This window comes from Pomacea canaliculata, linkage group LG12, assembly GCF_003073045.1.
Source record: "Pomacea canaliculata isolate SZHN2017 linkage group LG12, ASM307304v1, whole genome shotgun sequence".
Lineage (NCBI taxonomy): Eukaryota > Metazoa > Mollusca > Gastropoda > Architaenioglossa > Ampullariidae > Pomacea > Pomacea canaliculata.
Window position 1 is genome coordinate 8,819,254 of NC_037601.1, and position 23,520 is coordinate 8,842,773.

The 23,520-nt window shown below is 37.2% G+C and overlaps 1 protein-coding gene across 1 annotated transcript in view; it reads right to left on the reverse strand.

Annotated features, from left to right (window-relative positions):
• Nucleotides 1-23,520, reverse strand: part of LOC112576695 (1-phosphatidylinositol 4,5-bisphosphate phosphodiesterase gamma-1-like) — a 29,893-nt gene that overhangs the window by 4,819 nt on the left and 1,554 nt on the right. The window contains exons 2-32 of the mRNA XM_025259345.1: nt 22,067-22,216; nt 21,533-21,674; nt 18,528-18,609; nt 18,055-18,135; nt 17,542-17,591; nt 17,078-17,126; nt 14,103-14,204; nt 13,493-13,608; nt 12,837-12,922; nt 11,732-11,852; nt 11,274-11,359; nt 10,365-10,447; nt 9,932-9,998; nt 9,581-9,663; nt 9,042-9,152; nt 8,483-8,652; nt 8,155-8,355; nt 7,933-8,055; nt 7,510-7,687; nt 7,108-7,176; nt 6,716-6,819; nt 6,255-6,400; nt 5,906-6,054; nt 5,403-5,499; nt 4,660-4,750; nt 3,894-4,064; nt 3,522-3,630; nt 2,575-2,689; nt 2,064-2,222; nt 1,794-1,882; nt 199-383 (exon numbers count right to left, since the gene is read on the reverse strand). Of these exons, the coding sequence (XP_025115130.1) occupies nt 199-383; nt 1,794-1,882; nt 2,064-2,222; nt 2,575-2,689; nt 3,522-3,630; nt 3,894-4,064; nt 4,660-4,750; nt 5,403-5,499; nt 5,906-6,054; nt 6,255-6,400; nt 6,716-6,819; nt 7,108-7,176; nt 7,510-7,687; nt 7,933-8,055; nt 8,155-8,355; nt 8,483-8,652; nt 9,042-9,152; nt 9,581-9,663; nt 9,932-9,998; nt 10,365-10,447; nt 11,274-11,359; nt 11,732-11,852; nt 12,837-12,922; nt 13,493-13,608; nt 14,103-14,204; nt 17,078-17,126; nt 17,542-17,591; nt 18,055-18,135; nt 18,528-18,609; nt 21,533-21,674; nt 22,067-22,216 (3,565 nt within the window). The remainder of the gene's footprint in view (nt 1-198; nt 384-1,793; nt 1,883-2,063; nt 2,223-2,574; nt 2,690-3,521; nt 3,631-3,893; nt 4,065-4,659; nt 4,751-5,402; nt 5,500-5,905; nt 6,055-6,254; nt 6,401-6,715; nt 6,820-7,107; nt 7,177-7,509; nt 7,688-7,932; nt 8,056-8,154; nt 8,356-8,482; nt 8,653-9,041; nt 9,153-9,580; nt 9,664-9,931; nt 9,999-10,364; nt 10,448-11,273; nt 11,360-11,731; nt 11,853-12,836; nt 12,923-13,492; nt 13,609-14,102; nt 14,205-17,077; nt 17,127-17,541; nt 17,592-18,054; nt 18,136-18,527; nt 18,610-21,532; nt 21,675-22,066; nt 22,217-23,520) is intronic.

Genomic DNA, 23,520 nt, shown 5'->3' on the forward strand with positions numbered 1-23,520 from the left:
TGTAATTTATCAGTTAATGTCTGCAGAATTTAACGGTCATGACCTGAACATGGATATCTTCCAACATGCATACATAGATAATGACAGCTACTTTGATAGAGATGTTTTGTTTCTTTATGGCTGTAGGAATATGCTTTCTTTGATGTTAAATTTTGATTGTAAGAATATGCTGCACACAGGTGGAGGTACTACACTCACTTGCGCTGATCACGCTCACGGTTCTTGGCCAAAAGTCGCTCATGCGTGGCCTCCAACTGGCGCTTGATGATAATGGCATGTTCTCGGTCACCTGTCTGCTCCATCTGTTCTATCTGCTGGGTGAGTGTCTCAGACTGGTCACGCAATTCTTGAATGGATGCATATATGTCACTATCCTCGCTCTCCTGCATTTTGATAGTAGATCAAATAATAATAATAAGGCAAATTTTTCTTTCCATTGTTCCACTGTAGACTCAATGTGCTTGACACAAATAAACATAAATAACATCTAAATACAGATTCAAAATGATCACAGCACTCCGAACACAGATCAAACATACAATAATTATGCAGAGGCATTACAGCAGACTTTCCTAACAACTTGCGCAGTACTCAAGACTCCACATACATAAACATGGATATGCTTTTCAACCAGGACAAACAAGCAGGTACTACAAGGTAAAAAAGAACATGAGCATGCCACAAGAACACTGCATCAAAGGAATAACAGTGAGTTTGGGAAGTTACGGAAGCAAGGAGATACAGTTGTGTGTTATACTATTCAAAAGACAAGAATCTCAGCAGATGCAAAAATCTTGAAAAAAAAAAACAGGTCCTATCCCAATTTGCAAACCACTTTTTATAATAGGCCGAAGGAAACAGAAATGCAAATTATCTATAACAATGAGATGAAGCCAGTATTAAGCAACAGACAATATAAAGTCATATACCCCATTGTTTTATGTATAGCTGTATCTTACTGCAGCCCTGCTGTCACTTGTCAAATCCCTACCTCCCCACTTCCCCTTCACCTGTCAACCCCATGGGTTCTCAAGTCAACAGAGGGAGTTTTTAACAATTTCTGTACTTCCTCCTCATTCAGACCAAGTTCAGTTCCTTGTGCTTGTTCACTGCCTATCTCCTCCTTAAGTCTTTTAAATTTTATTTCCCCCAACCCCTTTTACTTCCCCAGTTGAGCCCATTCTTTTATACAGGACATTGTAAATTTCGCCTGTAACAAGTGATATTTATCTCCCTTAGATGCTGACAGGGAGAAATCAGAGATGTGAATGTGTTAAATTTGCAACAAAGTAAAAATGGTAGTACTGATATGACTGTAGAGACCATTAGCAGGTGAAATGGTTAGCTGGTACAGGCATAAAAGCAACCCTGAACAGAAGCAAGCAGCAAAATGAAAGCACAAATAGTTGACAAACAGTTGACATCAAAACCACTCGCAATGACAGAAGGAAGGCAAATGATGAGAAAAAAGCCAGAGTGTAGTTACTCGAGGTGGTTCTTTGACGTTTAAGACAGTTAAGATGGTATCCACCATGTACATGATTACTACCTGTGCAAGCCACATAAACATCAACATTACATAATTTAAATTGTAAATATTGCTGGATTATGCTTGCATTTATGTATCCTTCACATTTTCTATACCACATGCATTATGTACACACATACACACTCAATGGCACACAGACACATACACCTCCTAAAATTTGTGCAGTATACACAACCCTCCAAGCCTAATGTACACTTACACATCTCCTCAAGCCCAATTTTTCCTACAAAGCAGAATCCTTTACCTTAGGGTTCCTCATATCAATGTGCACAAGCAAAGAAGCCAACTCCAGGGGCTCACTATATCCATTTTTCAAGAGCACACTGCGATACCCTGGAAATGACATACACTTTTTCATATTTTGAATCTTTCTGCTTATTTTTAAAAGGAAGATGACAGTTGTAGCAACAATCTTGAACAACTGTAATCAAGTCAGCTTGTCAAAATATAGTTAATGACAAAGAGTCTGTGACTTTACATTAAACTTTCAGTGTGCATGCAAGGGATCACTCACCACTTCTGATGCAAGGAACAGGGAAGCAGGCTTGGCCAAGAAAATTAGGTTCCCCAAAGATGTCTTCATCCATGACTGCAAATCGAATGAGGGCTGTGTCTGGGCACAGCACATCGAAGACACAGCTCTCATTCCAAACTGGATTCAGTCCATTGTCCACTGAAGCCAAAGCCACCAGATTATTTTTTTAAAATGTAATCCTAAGATTAATAAGGTACTATTTATGTCAGTATGCCAAATTACCAATGGTATGTCACTGCTAAAAGCATCTCTAAAAAATAGACTGACGGAAAGCAGATAGCAAAATGATGAGAGCACAAAATCATCAGGTGAAGAAAAAAGGACAGTCTGTCACTCTGCACTTTGTCATCTGAGATAGGTGGTTCTACCTTTCACTGTCATCTTAAATATCATTTCTCTTAGATATCTACCTTAACTTGCTTACTCTCCGGCCAAGGAAAAAGAAAAGGCAAACAATGGGGCACAGATGGAGGAAGTGAGACTAGCCTACCCTTAGTTCCTGTCTTGAACTTCTGATTGTCACACTTGATGCCAGCTATCTCCATCTCAACAAAAGGACTGGCGATACCACGTCCTGTCTTGACTAAATGACGTGCACCAAGTATCTACAAGAGAAAGCAGGATGACATGAAGTCTACAGAACAAAAATTAGAGACAAAGTATAAGCTCTATCTCTTGTGGTGAAGTAAAGTTTTTTTAAATCTTCTTGTTGGGCATAAATATCCAAATTTTTCTTACTTCATTACCCTGATTGGGACTATGGAGAAAGTAAGGAGTATAAATGATTAGTGTGTCTGATCAGGACTACAGAGAATGTAAGGTGTAGCAATGATCAGAGTGAAAACTCCATTCGCAGTGAGCTATCAGGTGTACTGTAATCAATATGATAAATAAGGTAAATCGAGAAATTAAATGTACCATAATTATAATTATATAATCAGCCTTCGTCACTCTGATTTTCTTACTACCTTTAAGTCTAAACTTTAAACGCATCTTTTCAGAACAGCAAGTTTACTGTGACCACGACATGACCATGTGCGTGCCTAATATGTGTCTGTGTTTACTTTATGTATGAGCAGGTATTTCTGTTATAGAAGTGATTGTGTCTGTTAATGTGAATATGGGTGCATGGTTGTTGGCGATTCAATTTACTTCTGTATATCGTTCCTGTAAAGGGCTTTGAGCAAATTTTTGGAAAAGCGCCATATAAATGTTCATTATTATTATTATGGTGTACTGAGATACAGTTATGAGATGTTTCAACCAATGATGAGCTCATGCTGTGCTGTATTAAGGTACTTATGGTAACTGAGTAACTGTATCAGGTGCTTAAAGTAACAAACTTTTCAGGAGATGGGTTGTAAGACACTCAGTAATTGTGAGATGTATTGAAGTAAGTTGTGTCATGATTTGACATGTTACTAGTGAGGTCCTCACAGTAATGCTCAATGTGAGGGGCTCAACACCCAGCTGACCAAGAAACTTCTTTTCGTACGGGCTGTAGGATTCATGGTGGAGAATGTCAGGCTGAAGAATGTAACCACACCTGTCACAAACAACACAAGCACTCAGGACAATGACTATGCAAATCAATTTTCCATTAAATATTACAAAAATACATTTAACACAAATGTCACATATCACATGAAAACATTAGTTTTAGTGAAAACACTTTTGGAAGCAGCCAGGTAAACCAAACAAAAAATTGTGTTTGTAGGTTATGATGCAATTTTATGCTAACTGTTCTAGATAAATGAATTATACAACTGAGGGCTGGACCAGAAAATGTTAATAAAGTCTCTTCCTTACCTGCCATTAGCCAAGAAGCGGCCCTGATTCAGCTGCATGGGACGGTCAGGTGTCTGGTAGTTCAGTGCCAGCATCTGTGACCCACATAACCAGAAGGGAACAGGGTCATAGTTGGAGGACTCAACTCGCTGACCTTTGGGGTACACTCTGCTTAGCTGACGGCGATGGTATGTGTCACCGTTAAGAAAAACATTCGGCCAGAAGATACAGTGGTTGTACTCCAACAACAGTAACAATAGCAGAAATATCACTTTCCAGACCTCATCATTATTATAAGTCAATTAACCATGCAATTGAATCAAGAAATCACACTTATCAGAAACTTTAGAGAATTCTTTGGTGTACAATAAACACACACACACACTTCTACCAAAGAAGATACCAAGAGCGACCACTGTTACATGAGAGCGTGAAGCCAGGCCACACTCCTTTTAAACGAGTACGTCGCTAAATTCAGGCGTGCTGCACCTTTGTTCTGATAATCGTGTACTGACAACAGACACACAATCAAATGAGCACGCTTTCATACTTTTCAAACACTGATAGCAACTATGCTGATATTCGCTGACGGTGGGCATGGCAGCCGATACGTTTGGGTTAGTGCGGCTTCACTTTCCCACCTACCTAAGTGGTTGCTCTTGGTATCCTCTTTGCTTTTACTTCCATGCTAATAAACATGCACATGTAAACACTTTTCCTGTAATTAGGACTGGGGAAGGCTTGCTGTTTTTGTTCATGTACTGTACACTGTACAAATAAAGGATATTGTAGAAAGAACTTGGCTTTGTGCTTGTTGACATATTTCTCTGCTTTGGTTTCAGGGAAAGATGACATTTCATAAAAAGGCCCTGGAATCTCTGTTCAAACAAGCAAAAAATCATTGGATATCTCTATTCACTCTATTGTTATTATTAGTATTTATAATTAGTTATTGCATAGATAGTAATTCATGCTGTATTTATTTATTCAGCATCTCATCCACAATCTCTTTACTATTTCCTTTATTACAAAGCACAAACAAACGCTGACTTATTAGGAAAGATTTTGCCAATCATATATCATTTTAGAATCCATCAGTACACATCTTTCTTTCTTCAACCTTATTCACTACTAACCATGATGTACACCTGCATTTATCTGTATTGCACTTTGCACAGGAAATGATATAAATTTATTTGCTTGTTCTCATACAGCTGCATACTTGGCATGCCAATCACCAGTAGACTATTAAATTTCTTTTGTTAAAAATGTTGATTAACATTATCATATCAATCAACCAATTATAACAAGCAAGCTTAACAAATTTGTAGAAATAAAATGTTAATTTAGTTCCTGGTTAAAATTTAAAAGAAACTTGTTTCAGGGTAATCTGACAACCACAATACTGTGAAAACAGTTGCAAAGTAGGCCCATTTTAATTTTCCCTATCAGCAGCAAAAACATTTATTCATATGAGGGCTGAAAGGCAAAGCTTTGGAACAGCCTATAAAATCTGAAAATTCTACTTACCCTCAGGGCAGAATGGTACAGCCCTGCAATATACTATTAAATCTGAGAATTCTCGAGCAATTCGCATTGTCCGCTCCAGCATCTTCTGCTCCGATGTCTGAAAACGCAGCAACTATTGTTATACCATGAAATATCTTTAGCATCTCTAAATATTTCACTGGAACATCAAGAACAACAAAAATCATCTTAAAGTGACTTTAACAAAATACTTTTATCTTCAAGGGGAAATTATGGTTTTAATGTGGATGTAAAAAAAAACAACATTGTTTGTTGCATAATTTTCGATTTCTAAAATTCAGATTGTTCAATTTTCATCCAAAAATAACTGTAGAGTTGCCAATGTGACAAAAGCATACACATATACACACACAAATTACACAGAAATAAAAACACACATATATGCAAATATATTGAGCTCAAGCATGAAGATGATAGCGGTTAAAAAAAAACAGTAATCAAAAGTAAAACTGTTTCAGTTTGTGCAAAGTGAGGAGACTACTTACTCTCTGTTTTGCAGCACAAGAAGCATCACTGATTTTGTCCACCCACTCACGCATGTCCTCCTCCGAATCAACCAGCATGTCAAAGGGCAATGCCTGCTGTGGCATTACAATACGGAGACCATACCGATCTCCATGCATTGGCAGTGGTTCTAAAGTAAAACATTCCGTATCAAAATATCAATTTTTTTCCTGAAATTATCTAACCACCAATTTTCCATAAAATTCTGTGCTTATTTTATGGTCAACATTGAACAGCCACAAATATACAAGGAATAGTAATTTTCCTTCTCTTTAACTTTTCCAAATACAAAATGATGTTAAAACATAACCACTTGTGTCAGTTACCTACCGACAATACAACCCAGCACATCGATGCTACCCTGCTGCAGAGAACCCAAAGGCATGGATACTCCAGAGTCATTATGTGCCTCGATCTCTTCCACAAAATTGGACGGAAACCAGAGCTGTTTTTTTGTGCCATAGTCACCACGCCACCTGAGGGTAGGATAAACAAGATAATTCTAATGATGCACACTGTTTGATGATCAGGACTTATAAAATATGACAAACATAAGTCTTCCTAAATCAGACCTTTATTTCTGCAAGTTCATTGTGATAACTGGCTATTCAGATGGCATTTCTAATGATGTGCTTCCTCTTGGCCCAGTTACATGCTCATAATGGCGATAACATAATGGTTATGATAGGCACATGCATTCTAATAGAAGATTCCAAGATAAAAAGGTAGTAGACTATAGCACATTGTGTGGTAACAAGCAATAGCAGGGGAGGATATAATATGAAATTTACCATCCGCCATCTTGCTTAGTGACATTGGTAATTATTGCTCCTTTACAGAAAGAGAGCTCATCATCACGGTTAGCATTGTAATCATGAAGTGCTTTTACCCGCACCTGTAGACATCAAATAGGCAAACTGATTAAATGACTGGGTTAAGTTCATCATAAGATGTGATGTGTAATTTGCAAATTCTAACTGCACACCTGGTCTGTATATGTGAGTGATTGTGGTTGTGCGATCACATAGACTACTAAAATATTAGTATTTTGATTTTAGATTTAATTTATTTACACACAATATTGATTTATTGTACACAATGCATTTCCAGTCTTAGAACCAAAATGTCATAGTTTTCATTAGCCTTCATTATGAGAGTTGTGACGATGTAAAAAGGGACTGACTTTTGTTGTAAAGTCATTAGGATTAATGTAGAGGTCTGGTGTGCCATAGATGCCTGTATCATCTGGTGCCTGAAACAAAACATGTTATCTGTGACTGGAAACATTGCTTAAATTTTCACAAATAGAGTTAAAGATCGAAATAAAGTTCTTATCATATTAATCCATAGAAGCCTTTACACCTCAGACAGTTTTATATAACCTGCTCAAAACTACTAACACTAAGTTTTCTCTTTTTCTTCGTCTCAAAGCAAATATATGTGTGTACGCACATGCATGTGCATGCGCTTGTGTGTGTGTGTGTGTGTGTTGTGTGCTCTATTTCAACATTAATGATTATATAAGTGTGTGTATCCACAAAGGCAAGGACACATGTAGCTGAGGACAAGTTAACAAGTTAATTACCATGTCAAGGCGGTCAACAACTTGCATGTTAACAGGGTACTTCAGCCTCATCTTCTTGTAAAGTGGATTCTTCTCATAGTACGAAACAAGTTCCACCAGGCTCTCAAATCGAGCATTACCAATGACAAACAGTCGACCATCCAGCTTGATGCGACAATGTTTAATCTTGCTCTCTGCCCTGATGACAGTGAAGAAAACAACCAAACTGGATATAAACACCGAGTTGCTGAATAAGATATTTACTGATGAAATTTTTTACACAAAATATAATTTAAAACTTTCAGTAAAATAAATCTTATTAACAAAAATTTGTTTATATAGACCAATCACTTTGTCAGCTGGTGCATGAGAGCAAAAAGTTCATGCTCTTTTGAGGTGGGGAGAGGAGAGTCAAATAGTATGATGGATGATATGCACACAAACCTGAATGAGATTGCATAACTGTACTGATCTTGTCCGCTGTGACGTACTAAAAAGGCTCCATCATAAGGAATCCTTTTCAACATGTCTTCAGCAGCAGCCCGGCTCATCCCTTCATGATACCATCTGCATCAGAAAACATCCACAAAATCAAAGCGAGACTAAATCACAAACCTGCTGTAACATAGTTTTTTTTACTCAGCTCTCATTCATAACACTACTCACTCTTTTCCTTCATGGCTCTGGGGTTGAGGCACAGGTTCCCTCAGAAGCTGAGTGAAGTCCGAGGAACGAAGAGGAAACTGTCGATAATGACAAATGAGGTTGTAAAGGCTGTCAAAAGTGACAGCATCAATCAGATAGTACTTGGTCTGCCCCCTCTCCTGACGTGACTTGATTCGGCAATGATTCACTTTGCCTTGTCGCCTGCATTAACACGTTTTTAGCATTATTAAAAATTCTTGTATCAACAGTAGCTGTCATAGAAAAGCTTTATTTCTTCTGTGGCATTATATTATCTTCACTGTTAATACAACAAGTAACTCCAACTTACCAAAATGATAGAGAAAAGTCACCAACAAATGTGTCACTCTCACGGACAAGAAATGTCCCATCACCAAGCCAACTGTATTGATGCAGCAATTCTTCAGCTCTGCGCCGACCTCCCTCCAAGCGACCATGAAACCACTTTTCACTGAAGTGTAACTCATCCACTGGCCGACCCTAGCAGCAAAAGCATCACTAAATCTATTTTCTGGGTGGTTCTCCATCATACATATCCTTGCCAAGAATGAAAATTCTGCCAAACTGATAAATCACACTTCAAATCCGATAATAATAACAACAACATGATCCTAATCAGAGGAAATGCAAGGCACTGAAGGCCAATATGATGCAATAAATCAAATGCGTAGAACCATGAACTAGATCAAAAGACAAATTGCAAAATAAAGCAATGTCATTTTTCATATATCAAAGCTACATAATATATAATTTAAGTGCAAGGTATCTTGCTTCATTCCAAGAGCAAAGGGTATTTAAAAAAAAAATCAATGCAAAGGTTTAAACCATTTCTGAAAATGGGAGTGGATGAAAATCAAAAATCAGCCTACATCTTCAAGGGCCTCTTCATCTTCACCTTCTTCATCTTGATCAGGATTTTGTGTCTCCTCTGTGTAGTACAGTTTGGTGCCATTGAGAACAAAGATGTGGGGTCGCCATATCTACAGCATAAACAACAGACATAGCAGAAAGACATCAGGTGGCTAAATTAAAATCCACATTCATTCAAATATATGATTATAATAATTTGATTTGTAGAGCATATTTCCCCCATGTGGATGCAAAATCAATGCACTGCACATAAAAAAAATACTAACAAACCAACAGTAAACCATCCAAGAAACATAAGCATCAACAGACAACAGCAAGAAGAAAAAAACTAAGTGCATGGATGAACAGTTCAGCAGTGGGTGGAACAGAATTCTTGATCATGCAAGATATTTCTTAGATGGGTTTTGAGGCTGGATTTGAAGGCTTTGAATGTAGACACAGTAGTTCACTGAGGCTCTGGCAGCATGGGCCGCTGACTCCGCTGACCAGATGCAATAATTTACACTTCTACACTCTTAATTGTCTGGTAAAGTTAAACAAAAAGCTTACATGGATCTACTGGATCTTCCAAGTACATGATCCCATTCTTCACGGAAGTGCTGATATCAATCTCCATATTACCTAACCAAAGAAATGGACAAAAATTCAATTTGAATAGCAGCATCAATTTCAACTCCACAATTTTATTATATGTTCCTGTTCTGATTGTGCACATCTGAAACCAGATTTTTGTGGATAAAAACATATTTAATAGAAATGCTCTGAAGATCTTTACTTCAATTAAGGTAAAACATTTATAAGTCAAAGAGAAAAATTTTCTGAACAGTAGCTATGGACACCATATTATAAGGGAGACGAAGTTTGCAGAACTGTGCAGAATTCTACTCACTGCTGTCTTCTGAAGCCACGGTGTATCGCCACTCATTCCCGTCTACCCAGTCTGGCAGTTTTTTGTGCTGTAGGCATTTGTACAGCCAAATATGCAAATGTACACATAAATCACAGAAAAATTTCTCACTAAAATTCATATACACACATGCCAATGGAATGAAAATAATCATGTTTATGAATTCAGGAAAAGAACTGATATTTTTTTAAAGGCAAAATAAATGGTCTGCCTCTGCTGAGTAACTTTGCAATTGCATAACATCCATCTTCCAAGGTGCTGTGCAAGCTACTTCACTAGTGTTATGGATATAGTCAAGACAAAATAAAAAGGTGGCTTGCAAGGTAAGAATAATGTGTGTCACAACTCACATATCACAAAATTCATATACCTTTAGTCTATGTGCACCTTAGTCTAAGTGCTAACCACAACATACCTTAAGAATAATCTTGTATTTTAGCTGCTGTGGAGACGGCAGAAGTGTAGCATCTTTCTGAATAGGGTCTACTAGCAGACTTGCTGTAAGGCAAGAAAAACACTTTTCAACTACCCAGTTTTAAAAATCCAGACATATTATAAAAGTGAAATGCTTCGATTTTTTTTTTCCATGAATGTTCAAAATATCTAGATTTTTACAGTTCCACAGGCAATGAATAATATAAGCACAGGTAAAACAACTAGAAAACAAAAAAAAGAAACCCTCAGCATTTTTTTCAGAATCATATTATCATGATTTTGATTAAAGTGACAAGAATGAAGAAAAGGTAACGTGCTGGTCACTGACGATGATAATTACAAGTACAATAATGCAATAACATTTGTAAAGATGATGGCGATGATGAAAGCAAATGTTATTATTACTTAGAATAACAATTTTGTCATTTCTATTTTGCACATGCTCTTCTCAATTATATTACTAATTATGCTTTTAATAGAAGTCCATCTCCACAATTATTCTGATTAAAAGGACAGAAGTATTAAAAGAAAATATAATGATGATTAGAAAACAACTTGTTTGAACAAGGAAAAAACATAAAGGAGTCAAAAACATGTTTTTATCTTCCTCCTCCCCCACTGAAAACCACAAAACAACATAATCACAGACATTGAACCAGGTGCCTGACAAGGTCTGCAAAATAAATAACAGTGGAATGGATAAATCCTGAAAACATAAGAAAAGTTCCATTCACAGACTAAACTAACAGGAACACAAACAAATTTCCAACATTCGTCAAGTTGTATATATCAACCCAAACAAGACAAGAAAAGACAACCACAGGGGTATGAATACACATCCAGCATTTTACAAGCTGATGAAAAATCATAGCACAATGGATATCTTCACCTCCAAACACATCCCGGAAAGCCATAGCCATGTTGCGCTGCTGGCCAAGGCTGCAGTGGTTCTCTATGGACAGAATCAATGGGTATCTGCAAACAAAGATTACACAATGCACTAAATGGGGGGGTTTTTTTTTTTTTAAAGTGGACATGAATTCACTGAATGCATTACTATGGTATTTGTGAATGAATATAAAAACACTGTCACAGACTCTCCTAGCATTTGATATACCTCAGCAAGTAAAGATAAGCAATGAGAATTTTCTGGTAACTGATTCCAGTGAAACATCTGAATACAAAGAAGAAAGGAATATATGTGTGTGCCATATGCACATAAGTACACATTAACTGGTAAATTTCCTGTTTCTGAGTATTCTTGTGGCTGCTGCATGATCCTGTAAATTTGTTCTGTAAATAGTAATTTGTAATTTGATCAGCTAATAGTAGAAAACAAGCTCTTACTCTGAAGCAACCCAGGCATGTTCCTTTATTGTTTCCAATACATCCATGAACTTGATTTTGGAGGTGAGAGTGTGTCCATGATAAATATAAGGGTATCCATCTGGTCCATCCCAGCAGTCCACTGAAACAACCAAATATTAATGCCACTATCTGAACATCTTATTTCAGATTTCTATATTTCATACCTACTGCTAGTGAAACATGGTTAATTTAAACTCTTTAGAACATCTGCTCTGTGGCGTAAAGATTTTTAGGTGTTTTTGACATGTACTTTGTTAAGTGTTGGACAAAAATTTACTGTAACAAAACTTAGTATTCTTTTTGCTTTGGTTTTTTTAAATCTGTAACAGAATTCCACAAACCTTTAGCTTCACATTTCCAAACTGAATAGCCTATGCAAACGGCAAAGATGACAATGAAGACAGGCAAATTGACACAGAAATTAATGAACATCAAGAGCACAGAAATAATTTCGCAGTCTCTTTACCACCTGTAAATTTCAACTGTACTTAATTAATATCTTGGTCTATAAAGAAGATTTTATTTAGTGGAACAATGACAAAGTCTTCTGTTAACTGCAATGAGACAGTCCCAGGAATTTCATCTTTATTTTGTATTTTTGTGTTTGTTAATGAGCCAGGCTTTGACCAGAGAACTGTGCTACACAAGCTCATTGATTATTATTAAAAGTCTATCGGATAAAACTAATTTCTTTTTGATTCACAAAAAAAGTGCTAAGGTGTGAAGAGGGACTTAACAAGGAAATGTTGATTTTTGCACATTTAGATCTATAATCAAAGGTTTTACGTTTTTTTTTTGCATCTCCATCCTTACTATGATTTTTTCTTTCAAAATGAGCAAATTCTGTGTTTGAAAAGAAATATTTATTAATGACCCATTAAGAGGACAGTCCAGATCATTTTTAGCTAATATCTATATCTTGACTAATATTTGACAGAAATGCTTAAAACTCTGGCATTCAAGTACACTTCATGGTAGCAATTCTTCAGGGAAGTTTAAAAGTTGTAATCTTTCTGAGCAAAATTATTGTGATTCTGTTAAAATAACTGTAACAACTTTTGAAAATCAAGAAAAAGCTACTCACACTCCAGACAACGACATCCCATACGCAAGCATCGAGCATAGGCCTCTGTTGAGGACTCGCTGGATAACTGATCACCAGTCAAGTACCTACGGCAAAGAATCATGTAAAACAGAAACTACTTGGAGATTTAGGACCACAAATCTCACGAATTTATTTGATACCACCTTTTTTTTTTCCAGCGAACAAAATCAAGATTTTCTAATCCATTTTTTTTAACATAACCCTCATGAAAAATAAGTGTTAACATCTTCTGATACCTCTTTCTATTATGTGTTTTTCCTGTGATCACATGAGATTGATGGACTGTAAAAATGTCAATGAGTGCTCTGAATGGGAGCATATGTTTCAATTTAACATTTTCCTTGTCTGTGGAGCTGGATGAGATAATTGGCAAAATAAAAACTTGTTTGTGTTTCATGTCTGTGATTGATACAAAACTCTTATTTTCTCCTCTTTATTCCCATCTGCTTTGTTCCTTTAAATAATGATAATCTGATTACTACATCTACTTTTCTCACCATCAAGGCAGGCTCAAACACTTTACAAAACCTACAAGATAATAATAATTTTAATGAACATGCATCTGGTTACCATTAAAATAAAGCTGTTAAACTGCTATAGAATTATAAATCCATAATCAATCTTGTATAACTCACGTATTATGCGAAGAAGCTATCCAGTAACTAGACAAAGGTTTGTCCATGTCCTGGTTGACTCTGTCATGGGAACTATCCCAAATAGTATTTTGAGGACTGTACAGGTAATCCAAGAACTGTGAAAAGAAATTATCAGCTCATCAATTTCACAACAAACTCCATAAAACAACTTCCCTAACCTGTGATAAAAAAAAGCTATTTTATTGTCCTGATATGTATTTGCCTACTGCTATAGCTGGAGGTTATGAGTGGATGGATATCATCTTTGCTTTTCCACTGAATAGTCTGTTTTAGTTTCCGAAGAATTCATTTATTTGCTTGGCTTTTGAAATGTTGCACAGACAAGCCACGACTCAGAACTTTGTCAAGGATAGTGAACACTTGGAAAATGCCAGAATGCTGGTATTGTTCTGTGTCTTCTGCCCTTTCTCCTAGAGTTTCAAAAATACACTAAAATTGTCAATACGTCTAAAGCTTTCTCTCAGATACATGCATGTTCATCTACACAAGCAAGTACACATAAGCACACACACATAGGAATGTCTTTTGCCTTCTACTGCCCTTCCAAGCAGAAACCTGGTTTGCCACAAAGTGCTATCTTTTTTTTTACCTCTTTTTCTGTAAAGTACAGATTACTGTTGACTCGCATGGGATCATCAAGGAAAAGTGACATCTCATGCTTGACATAGGATAATTCTGCTCCATTGTTGTCCTGAAAATCAATACACCATAAACATGCATAAAAAGTACAAAGAATGCACTTGTGTATATACAAGGAGATACAAATGCGAGTAACTCAGTTTCTTATGGACAAGTCTTGTGGTAACTTGGTTTTTAAATTACGACAGATTAAAGAATGGATGACTCTATGGTTTTTTGCGACAGTAGATAACCCTAATATAATTTGCCTGTGTGGTAGTCTCATTCACCCCACTATCACCTCCATAACAGGGTAATAAACTTTGTGTTTATTTATACTATATACAGTAGACAGTTAACCAAGAGCATCAAGGTTGTGTGCAATACCTCAGGCTTCACTATCTAACTCTTACTACCCCTTTCAAAGAGTTTTAAAGCGCAACTACAGCTTTGAAAGGATTATTATATCTATCTATTCCTCTTCGTGCATCAGGTTGCACATAAGGCCTCAACCAGAGTCCGCCACCGATGTCGATCGGCTGAAACCCGCCTCTAGGTGACCCCATCCAGACCTTTCCTTTCATCTCCCTTTCCACTGTTCTTCTCCAAGTTTCCTTTTGGGCGGCCTCGTTTTCTTCGGCCGTCTGGAGTCCATCGTAGGGCGACTCTGGAAAGTCTGCTGTCTGCTGGCGGAGCACATGTCAATCCATCGCCAACGCCTTCGTTGAACCTGCGTGGTGATGGACTCGGTTTTCAGTTTCTTCGGTGGAGTTTCTTCGTTGCTGATGGTATTTGGCCAAAAGATGTTAAGTAATGCGCCTGAGGCATCTGTTTGGAAGACGTTCAAGCTTGTTACTGATGGTTTTGGTCATCTTCCAGGATTCTGATCCGTAAAGGAGGTGCTGATCACATTTGACTTGAAGATTCTCAGTTGATCTTCTGGCTGATGTTTTTTGCCTTCCATTGCTTCCTGAGTGAGGCGAAGGCCTGGCTGGCTTTCGCCAGTCGGCTCGAATCTCCACCTCCGCATCCCCGGTTGTTTGACATTTTGGACCAAGATAGGTGAAACTGTCAACTTCCTCAATCTCTTTCCATTTAGTTTGATGCCGTCTTGGACTCTGAAGTTCACTCTCATACTTTTCGATTTCTTTGTGCTGACCTTCAAGCCAAGGTTTCCAGCTGTTTTCTGAGAACGGCCTTTGTTTTTTCATGCATGTCTTGGTGGCGGTGTGACAGCAGGGCAATGTCATCAGCAAAGTCCAAGTCTTCCAGCGTTGTTGTTGCTGTCATAGTCATGGTCCATCTGATCCCTCTCTCTCACTGTCGGTTGGAAGTCTTCATGATCCAGTCCATGGCCAGGATGAAGAAGGAACGGCGATAGAATGCAGCCTGCTTCACCCCCCAGGTACTGACGTTAAAGGGTCTGTGAGCTCCGTGTCACAGGACAACCTGGGATTTGAAATCGCTGTACAGCATTGCAATGACCTGAACAAGTTTTGCAGACTCCGTAATGCCTCAGATCTTCCATAAGGACTCGCGGTGGAATGCTGTCAAAAAGCCTTCTCCAGGTCGATGAAATTGATAAATGTACAGCGCGTGTGTTCCATTCGTTGCTCTGCTCCAGAATCTGTCGCAGAATGAAGATGTGTTCGGAGCAGGATCGCCCAGGACGAAATCCTGCTTGCTGTGGTCGGAGGTCTTTCTCAAGAGTTGCCGCCAGTCTTGAAAAACAATCTTGCTGAAGACCTTGCTGTGTGAGGAAGAAGTGTTATGCCTCCAATTATTGCAGTCTCCAAGATCTCCTTTCTTGGTAACTTGAAGATAAGCCCTGTCTTCCAAGCAACAGGGAGCTGCCTGATTCCAAACTTGCTTGAAGATTTCAGTCAGCTTGGGAGCTGTCACATTTATATCTGCTTTCAACATCTCTGCTGTTATTCCATCTGCCCCTGGTGGCTTTGCGCCTTCATTGTCTTGACTGTGCTGTCACTTCTTCCAGGCTTGGTGGGTCCTGTGCAGATGTCAAGGTCTATAGCTGCTGGCTGGATGTCTGCAAGCTGAGGGATCTGGTCTGTTCAGAAACCGACTCAAAATGTTTCCTTCCAGCGCTGTAGTTTTTCTGCCTCTCCCTCGATGACATTACCGTTCACGTCTTTCACTGGCACATCACTGTTCTTAAACCCGTTGTTTAGCTGTTTGTTTATCTTGTACAGTGTCTTCAGGTCCATTTTTTACTTGCTGCATTTTCTGCTTCAATCTGCCAGTTTCTCTATGTGAGTCTCTTTGTCGTTTCTTGCCATCCTCTTTACCTCTTTGTTTAGTTTTGCATATTTTGTCTGAGTTGTTCTTCAGGCGTTCTGATCTGGTGCTGGTTGATTCTTGTTTGGCTGACTTTCTCTCTTCTATTTCTTCCATGTCTCTTCTCTGATCCACTGTTCTTTCTTTTTCCGTTGGAAGCCCAGTATTTTCTCTCCTGATTCCTGTAAGACTCGATTGAAGTCGTCTAAGGTCATCTCTTGTTGGTCTCCTAGTGCTTGGAAACCTGTTCTTTACTTCCATAGCAAAGGCCCTTTCGATGACTGGATTTTTCAGTTTGCCAGAGTCCACTCTCTGCTGACGTGCCTGTTTTCCTCGTGATCGACGTAGCTTCAGGGAAACTGTGGCTATCACAAGAGTGTGGTCATGGCAACGTCTGCTCCTCTGTAGGCTCTAACATCTTGAAGTGAGCTCTCCATTTTGCGTTGATGATGACATGTCTAGCTGGTTCTTTGTGCTCCCATCTGGTGATGTCCATGTTGCCTTGTGGATGTCTTTGTGTGGGAAGAGTGTGCCACCAATCAGTAGGTTGTTTTGATTATTATATAAAATATATATATACTATTTTTACATATATATTTCTTCTTTATCTCTGAATTTAAGGGAAAAAATTGTTTAAATGTAAATTGTCACCTTCTGCTCTTCAACAACAAAGTACTGGAAGCGTTCAGGTGTCATCCGTCTGCAAATGGTAAAATGTGATTATTTTTAAAAGAACACAAGTAAAATATAGCCAGAAATCCATACAAAATTAAATATTTTCAAAGTGTTTTCATTTGAATGATACAAATATTTTCCATGATGGAAAGAGAGTTCAGTCATTTTGTCACAAGCATGATGTAAATGTTATGTGGCCATGTAAAAATAGCTGTTACTATGAATAATCAAAAGTTCTAATGAATAAGAAAAAAGTTGTATATTAAAAAAACTGTATTTGCTTATATCACCTTCTTAGTTAATAAAACTTTAAAATCATTAAGATACTACGCCATTTATATTGGCAGGCTTGTATTACACATTAAAAAGGATGATAGATGTGAACCCCATTCACATGGAAACCTTAATTTAAGGTCAAAGATGATATAATTCAAACTTACCTCTCTTCAGGGCTTGGATCAAAATATTTGTCGAAGTACTCTGTAATTAACTAGAACAGAAAAAAAGACCTATGGAAACCTTTAGGTTGATGGATTTTTAAAATTTGGTTGTCTCACCTAAAGTATTGTGCAAAACAAAGTCTATTAAGATTACAAAATGAGTGCAAGTATAAATGACTCATAAATGAAAAAACCTATCTAACATTATATTTAAGTCTTCCTATCTTGCAATACCTATAAAATGTTCATTCCTATCACCATCAGCGTCTTTTCTATTTATTTCTTATAAGTACATTTGGCTTTAATAAACTATAATATCTCACAAGTAGGAGAGACTGGCATATCTCATTTCAAGAGTTTCTCTCTCCACAATGACCATAGTCATGAAAAGTCCTCAACAACTAAATACTTCACCAGGTCTTAATCTATCAGAAATAACATTCAAGGCCAAAGTTTATTTAATTACTTAACTATATAAAAATGTTGCATATAAAGATGTAATATAGAACTCACCTGTTGAGTATGGACCAGCATATGGTAAAGTGTTGTGAACTGTGTGAAGCAAATTTCTCCCACCCCTTCTATGTCAATCTCCTGTAACCACAAATCAATCATATGCACATCAACATGAGTCAGAAATCATTGGGTTAGACAGGTACCACAAGCATGCTTGCAGTTGCCAGTGAGTCTGGCACACACACCCAACCACCCTTCCACATCCCCCCCCCCACACACACAAAGTGAATCACACACAAACACATTCCCCCAACCCACCACAGATACAAACATATACATTCATGTACAAGAGCACACATATGCAGCCCCACAAACATCCCACCCCACACACATCCATGCAGACAAACCCACCCCGCACACATATCCACACACACAGACATTCTCCCCCCCCCCCACCCTCAACACACACACAGAAATTTATGTAAGAAACAAGTGAAATAAATGAAAGGAAGAAATGAGAAAAATAATACCTGAAATTTTTCCCTCAATCTGTTGGTAGACATTTTGAAGTTGATGCGTGGCAACCATGCTTTGAGGTTCTTCAATGTTACACTGTAGGTAAGAGATTTACAAAACCTCTGCTAGTTGAGTGACAAAGCTTAATATTTTCATGTCATAAATTTTAACACTCTTTTATTCAGTGACACCACATCTCAATTATATTAAGCATTTTCTATATCTAAACAAAATGTGTTAAAATTATTTTGTGAGTTCTGCTTTTTTGTTCTTAGTTCTATAAAGAAATGAACTTTGGTGCATAACCTTGTTTAATTTATTTACAAAAATACATGCAAAAGAAAACTTATTTTAATCTCATTAAACCTGATAAATGATAGTATGCTAAAAATGGATAACACACGGAAGAACACAGCTGCTGTTACTCCGCTAAAACTGCAGGAAAACTAGGACATCAGATCTATTGATCTCTCTAATATCTGTTAAACCATGGTAAATTTACAATAGCCTGTGCACTTATTCAAGTACAGTTCTTCTGGTCTTTCAAATCTCATGTCATGCACAACAAAGGAGTTTAGAATAAAATAGAATTAAATAAAAAGAAAAGAAACTCTCATCTGAAAGTAGATGAGAAATACATATGGTTAATGTCTGAAAATTACTCGGAACAAACGCAATCAAAAAAATGTTGTGGAAAAAAACCTTAACATCCTATGTCTAACAACCACAACAATGAAAACAGCTAGGAAACTGAGGGGGTGGGGGGAGAGCTAGTGAACAAACAAATACATTTGTTACCTCAGCATCCAGGTATTATCTAATGACAAATATGTGTGGTATGTTGGTCAAAAGTTATGCCCTCCAAGACAAGGTAGCCCAAATTATGTGCAGAAGATGTGACTGGAATGTTACAGATTCCCAGTCTAATGGATATTGGTATAGAAGATGATGGAAAAACATGGAAAAAAAATAATAGAGCTTCCATCAGACTAAGTAGTTAATTTCAGTTACTGGTTACCTAACGCTTCAGCATGCCCCTCTGTCAATTGTCAATGTCGATTTTGTTAGAAAGAGTGGCAAAATGAGACACACAGCTGTTTTCAGCAAATGACTGGTTAGCTTGTTTGAATGTCAATAAGTGAGCTGGGCAATGAATGTTAGTAAATGAATTCAGTGAAGATTGCCGAGTTCACTGAATTATGACAAGGTCTGTCAACAGCCATACACGACACTAAAACAAGCTGTCATGACTGTTGCCACCTATCCCCAACTGCACTGGCAGCTCTGCTCTGCTGATTTCATTCTGCTTAATGGCATGGCTGCCTGCCACAAATCCTTCCAAACCTAGTCATCCAAGATCAATATCATCTCTCAAATTGCAGTCACCATGGTCAACATTTCCATTATGAGTAATTATTCAAATTGCAAAACCTTTACCAGATTCCACAATTCTGTATATGCTAATACCTTAACTGATACAGATTTCCATATTTACTTTATTTTGCCGTCCCAAAGCAAATCACTAACTTCATGGGGAAATGTTTAAACATTCAAAGCAAACATGAAAGTGGGTTGGAATCCCTTTTGTTTTTTTCATTTTTGTTTAAATTTTATTTCAAAGCAATTCTTCTCTATTGATTTATCAAATAAATAGAGGTGCACAAATAGTGTAGCTAGACTCCCTGCTCTAGCAATTGTCAAATCATTTTGAACTTATATTAGCAGAACGATATATTTTGCCCTTATCAAAACAGAATTTTGATTTATATTAACAAGAAGAAATGAAACAGGAAATATCAAAGAAAAAGAAACACATATATACATATATTAAAACAAACTTATAGTGAAGTTGTATAACTAGGGATGATGTTTTCTGCGATGGATTGTTTATATTAGTTGCTTTGGATCACTGCGTGTTAAATGAACTTAGCATGAAATTCAATACTGGAAAATACATTAAACTACCATAAGTCACAGGATATCTCTAAAAATAAACTGAAAAAGGAAATGATCTGTTACCCTCTGCCCCTGACCCAGTCACACTTACTACACATTATCACATGCAGTAAAATACTACAATTTTCTATATCTCATGGTTAGCATGTTAACCACAGCCATTCCTTTCTAAACGCAGGAGAAAAAGAAAACTCCAAATTGAAACAGCATATAAAATGCATACAACATTAGAGTATTTCGCAAGAAAAGATTAACAGTCCCATGCCATTCCACTACAGTTGTCATGGCATCCTTGAATCATTTCCAACAGCTCTTTAATATATAAGCCCATTTACTGCTAGATCCAATTGGCAACAATGGCAGGGAATTAGGAGATAAACAGATAATACTTTCACCAACAATTTGAAAGAAAATGTCAATTACCTCTAGCTAGACATACTTCTTTGGGGGAAAAAACGTCTTCACGGATTGATCGATTAGGAGCATTAACAGTGATGATGCATTACTGAGCACAGATTTCAGGTTTTGTTCTGGTTACCGCTCTATATCATCTGTATTTTTCACTGTGTTCATTTGTTGTACATTTTTACGATTGTTGTTCTTATTAATTCTTCAAACAGTAACAGTGTTGATTTTACTAACCACGTCTACCACCTCCTTCCTATATAAACCAACCTTAACTTTTATTTTGTGATGAATTACTAGATCATTGTTATTTCACTTTAGTGACTAACCTTAACTTTAACTTTTTTATAACTTTTATCTACAATCAATTGTATTTCACTTCAAGCAGATACCAATGAGATGCTTTGTAGGTTTCATAGGAAAAGCAAATAAGGTGATTTGAATTATTTCCTTGAGAACAATGAAAATACAGTCCTTGCTATCCAAATTATTTTCCAGAACAAAGTACATTCACAGAGATGTTCAACTGTTTGTCTGTAAGAATCTGTACTTTGTGTCAACTAGGCTGGCTGATCTGGTTGTTCCTGAAATGATCTAGCTGAGAGAAATGTTCAGATTGAATGGTGTTCACCCTGATGTTCATACAGACTGCACTTACACATCACTGCCTGCTTTCTCCATCATGTAGAATTCCATCCTCAGCCATCTCTCCAGCTGCAGCTGATAGCCAGACCATTGTGTCTCCTTGACCAAGTAATCCAAACCTTTCATCCATTGTGAAAACTCATCACGATTGAGGGCTGCCAGAAAGGTTAGTTGGTGCTTAATATATTAACTTGCAAAATAAGCTTCAACGACAATTTCTGGTAAATGGTATCGTCTAAGGAACAAAAACCAGACAAGTTAAAAATGAATTTGAAACACTGTAAGTTTAATTGCAAAACACGTGAAAGATAGAAACTTGAAGCTAAGATCAGCATGACCACTGAGGTCATCATGGGCCAAAACATACAAATGCAGTGATCTGTAAACCATACCATTGCTGCATATTTTTTTTTAAGTTCCTTGATGTAATAGTAGTAACATTCTAGTTGTAAGGTTATTTACAAAGCTGCATTATAGAGCCTGAAAAAATGGTGACCAAACACTGTCACGACTTATCAAACCTGTAAAAGCATACTACAGCACTCACCTACTACTGAAAGTGTCTTTAGTTTAAAGTCATTGCCATAAAAGACAACAAAAGTCAGGTTTTTGTCAACTTTCCTGGACTCATCTTGCCATTTATCAAAATCACGAGAAGCCTTCCCAGCACGAACTTCTTTTACTTCACGTAAATTCACTGTAGAGTAAGCAAACAACAGCTAAGCTTGGTATCAGTTACGTTGCTCATTTTAATATCACGAACAAAGAAATGAAGCAGAAATTTCTACTTCCCATGTTTAAACAGTACTTTTGTGCAATCATCCATATAAAATTGTGACAGGACTTTAATTAAAATGGCAAATATAAAACATTTAAAGAAACAGAACATGTAGCCTTTACCTTCAAGGTCAGCTATAATTAATTTTCATTAAGTGTTTACTCCCACACAAAATCCCTCAAGTCTGCAGGCTGATCACAGTTTTAAAAAACTGCTGACACTAAACGTAGCTGACAAGCTCTTAAGTCAAGACTAGTACTTAAAGGAAAATAGATTATCGTGACCCTTAGCCATGTCATCATTTCTCGTGGGTGTATGTGTGTGTGAGAGAGAAAAGTAAGAAAGGGAAAAAGAAACAGAGGTCTCTCATGAAAAAGAAGTACCAGTAAGTTTGCCATAACAAAAATAATAATTGGAAGCTTTGCTGTGTCAGAAACATCTTGAAGAACCAAAGGATATGAAGACAGAAATTTACAGGCAAGGTAAAAAGTGTATGACTAGCAATGTAGCATAGCATTTTTTTCAACTTTTTGCAGTAGCTGGAAAGCATATCCAGAAGGCCAATACAATTTAAATATAAAGGAAAATAACTATAAAATTTTGAAAGTGTGTTTCCATGTGTTGAGCAAGCTCAAAGTGCTGTGTGCAGAAGAGTACAAATGAACTGACAGTTAATCATGCAATGCAAATATACAAGCAATTGCAAATGGATGACACTGTGGCAAATATAAATAAAGTGCATGGATAAAGATGTGGAACTGAGGAGTGAGCAGGAGAGTTTGCTAGATTATGTAGTGTGTCCTGCGGCCAGACTTGAAAGCTTCAAATGTAGACAGCATTTAAAGAGAAACAAATAGTGAATTCTAAAAGGTGGGGGCAGGAAAAAAAAAGCATTTGCCAAATTTTTTAAGCAAAACAGAAAAGAGATCAACATAAAGCAGGTTAAAGAGACAAGTTACTGTCACATAATCTAGAATGATCATATATGGTAAAAAGACTTTTATAGATTTATCATCAGTACTGGTAAACTTTGTTAATGTAAAATACTACATCCTGCAAACCATTCTTCATCCTACCATCCTGGTTCCTGATCTACATAGGTTTCACTCTTAGGAAGTTTGCTAAAAACATGAGCCATGTCTATATAACAGCTTGAAAAAGTTTCACAACAATGGTCTTCCGTGACCCACAGCTTGTAAGACCAACATATATTCTTCCTGCAT